General features: G+C 46.7%; 1 protein-coding gene across 1 annotated transcript; it reads right to left on the minus strand.

The window, feature by feature from the left end:
• Nucleotides 1–271: 271 nt before the first annotated feature.
• vgll3 (vestigial-like family member 3) lies at nucleotides 272–3,093 on the minus strand. The gene is made up of 4 exons (XM_074695230.1): nucleotides 2,678–3,093; nucleotides 1,614–1,977; nucleotides 817–1,365; nucleotides 272–731 (listed from the first exon to the last, which is right to left on the minus strand). The coding sequence occupies exons 1-4, from the start codon at nucleotides 2,780–2,782 to the stop codon at nucleotides 691–693; spliced, it is 1,059 nt and encodes a 352-aa protein (XP_074551331.1). The 5' UTR covers nucleotides 2,783–3,093; the 3' UTR covers nucleotides 272–690.
• Nucleotides 3,094–3,607: the final 514 nt, after the last annotated feature.

Here is a 3,607-nt window from a genome sequence, read left to right on the forward strand (position 1 = left end):
AGATATCCGGCATGGCAGCAATACACCCCTGTTGAACAGACCTTTAATCTAAGGGTAATTGGTATGGGTACGTAGGTATCTAAGTGATGTGCTCACTTTATATATTTTGTTGGAAATAACTAAACATATTTTAAAAAATAAACTTTCATTCATAAATAATGTTCAAGCATTTATTTCTTAAACACACAATACCACTATTTACACTACACAATCTCTGAAAGCAACATGGCAAAAACTCAGGCAACATTTTTTAAGCAAATCTCATCCAGCAAACACCTTAGCCTGGCAAAACTGTACACACAAAATAAACATTCAATAACAAAAATTTACTGTACAAAAACAAATGCGGATCAAAATCAAGTTCTTGAAACAGAACCACTTGGTCTCACAATGCACTAAAAAGAAATATCCTCTGTGACAATAAGGAAGATGTCTCCCATTCTTAAGCAGTAGTGAACATTTCTCTGTTTTTTCTTCTTCACAGGCGCAGACAGCAGCAAAAGCATGAAACCACTGTCAGGCCAGTCCAAAGCCTGAGTTCATCTTCCAGAAAAACTGTTCACACAGTGCAGGACTCATGGTTTGAGCTGTGATAAGCTATGCGTGTCCGTTTTAACAGTGCTGGTGTTGCAGCCAATCAACAAGAGAGCCACAAAAATAGGTCCTATTTGGTGTGGATTAGTTCCATCTTCAGAACCAAACTGACGTCTTTGCTTTGGTTTGATCAAGAACTGCATGAAGGAGAGAAGAAGGTTAGATATACTCATAGAAAATAATGATGTTGAAAGCTCAGAAGACGTTTTTTGAGATATCTACCTGAGTCATACACCTCCAAAGGACCATGGTGTGGTGAGGGACTCCAGCTGACGGAAGTAGCCGTGATGGGGCTGCTGCTGCCGGGGTTCATTTCTGTTTTCACCCCCTCACTGTGAGGGGAGCTCCCTGTGCTGGCACTGGACTGGCTATGATTCCTCACCCCGGACATTAGCAGAGGGTTGAACCTGGGATCCAACGCTGGGCTGTGAGCGGGGTATGAAGGGAGCATGGGGTGATGGTGGTGGTGTCGGGTGTGGATGTGGGAATGGGGGTGGGGACGGTAGACGTGGACATTGGGGTAGCCACTTGCACTCTGGGGACTCAGGCTGTAGGTCCAGCTTTCAGGGAGGGCAGATGGAGGTGGGAGGCTGGTTTGGGAGAGGCTGTGGTCAGTCCACAGCGCTCCATCCGGGTGGTTAAAGGAAACTGGGCTGGTGGAGAAGTCTGAGTGGACTGAGACTGAGACAGATGGGAGACAGGGGCTGGCCTGGGATGGATAGGTGCTGTTCCACACTGGGCTGCTCTGACTCTCAGAAAGGGACCCACCATCTGAAATAAATTGAAGCAAAGCTTAAGGCAATGTAATTCATTGGAGCCTAAAATTAATCCACCTGGGGACCTTGGTGAAGCAGAACTTTGTATGGCAGGCAGAAACCTCAAGCACAACCAGACACGATGGTAGACAGCCATCTGTCTGGACTGAATGAGCCATGGAATTCTTCTTTATCATGAGCTAATGATAAAAACAAATCACTAAAGCAAATTAAAACATAAATTTAAATATTTTGCCGTCTTACCTTTCCATAACCCAGTGGTGGCTGAGGCAGACGGCTGAGTCACTCGGATGGGTTTGGCCTCGCTGCTGAACGTGCTGGCCTGGCTCAGAGCCCGTGAGAAATGTTCATCCACCACATCGCCGATGTCCCCTTGGAAGTAGGTGAACAAAACACACCGGGAGCTCAGGTACTCTGCCTCAGCTGGTTGAGTACCATCCTTCAGCTCCGTTGTGGATCTATGACCTGACTCGGTTCCTGGTGCTGCTGGACCCTGCCGGCTGAGGCCCTGATCCCTGGAAAGCATCCCTCTCCCTCCTCCTCCTCCTCCTCCTTGCTGCTGCTGCTCGATACACTCCTGCATTTTACTGTAAACACTCAGGCGTCTCTGGAAGAAAAGGGAATATTCACCAGTCAACCTCAAATATTTTTTCACAGATTGCAAAGAATCAACATCCAAATGCTGCTCAGCGTTTTAATCACTAATCAATGAAGATCTTAACTCTCATGTGGGTTCAGGTTTTATCTGAGGGCAGCTTGGGAGCTGTGTGAAAATGAGTCCCTTTTTTCTCATACTGCATTCCCACTGCTCAATGAGTCTCATCCACATACTTGAGTGACTGACCGGCTGTCATTACATCACCATCTGACCGCAGGATTAATAGTTCCGTGTCATTACGCATGACCTGAGGTGAATGCGGAGCAACAGGCTGGAATTTTATCGTCTACAACACAGACTGAAGTGAAGGGGTGTGAGTATGAGGCGTAAAGAAAGTTTGAGGCTGTGTCCCAAACAGGATCACGGGAGAGAAAAACTTATTTAGAGTCAAAAGGCGTTTAAATATATTGAAAAGTGAAACTTAGTGAAATATTTCTTTACTTTTATGTACTTAATCTCTTAAACTGACAGCTTAAGCCAGGATTTATTCTTTGCTTCATATTTTGCGCATCCTTTTTTATCATTATGCTGTTAAACAAAACACCCTCAGGAGAAGTCATGACATATTTACGCATCACGTTACGAACAGTCATCTCCCGTTAAGCGAAGACGAAGATACAAAACTTTTTTCCGCTTGAGTGTCACTCACCTGTTGTTGCTGGTGATGGTGGTTGTAGTACGTCGCCTTGTACGCCGCTGCAGGGAGGTAGTGCGCTCCATAGCTTTGATGGTACATCACATCCAGGCAGCTCATAGCGACGGCGCGGAGCGGTTAATGCCAAGAGAAAGTCTGGGGAGGGGGAAACGCGCGCAGCCGAAGGCAACACTCCGCTTCTGAGACTTGACGGGCTATATCCTCCAAGCCGTCAGCGCCTCCATATATGCCCAAACGCGTACAATGGCCATGTCGTCCAGTTTGCATACGCACAATGCGCCTCCCGCGGTGCGCCCCACCAGCACCACCCGCGGCCACAAAGTGGATCAAAACGGTAAGAGACAAACACACTGTATCCTTAAAACAAACTCCTCTCCGACAAGTTTTCACTGCGCTTCTGATTGGGTGAATACTTCATTCCCTCCTTCTCTCTTTCTGTTATGGAGGGGAGTTATATTTAGAGAGGGCTGGGGCCACTCACCCACGCCCACCAGGGAAGGGCCTGCTTGGAGCAGAGGAGTAAAGCAGGACACTGATAGTCAGGAGGCTACAGGTGCCTGTCAGAGCTGAGAGCATAGTCAGGATGCTGGAAACAGGATCCTTGTGCTTTAACAGATCACCATCCCTAATTGTGTATCTTAACATGCAAGTCAAATCTGTTGGCTTTCATCTGGAAAAGCTGTAGCTTCAGCTTCTTGATTTGTGAGACTGGACAGTTTGGACTCCACCTCCAGCATCCTGAAGAAGATCAGAAAGGCATCCACAGAAACGTTTCAACACAGATCACCTGCTTTTGGTTTTCTGTCATTAAAAGCAGAGTTTAGTGATTTTCATATGACAGCAACAGGTGCTTTTCTGAGTCAGTGGTTCCCAAAGTGGGGGTCTCAGCACGCTGATAGGGAGGTTGATCCTCACAAAATCAAC

This window comes from Halichoeres trimaculatus, unplaced genomic scaffold, assembly GCF_033239565.1.
Source record: "Halichoeres trimaculatus isolate MK-OKI-2021-1 unplaced genomic scaffold, fHalTri1.1 fHalTri1_scaffold_19, whole genome shotgun sequence".
NCBI classification, from domain to species: Eukaryota; Metazoa; Chordata; class Actinopteri; order Labriformes; family Labridae; genus Halichoeres; species Halichoeres trimaculatus.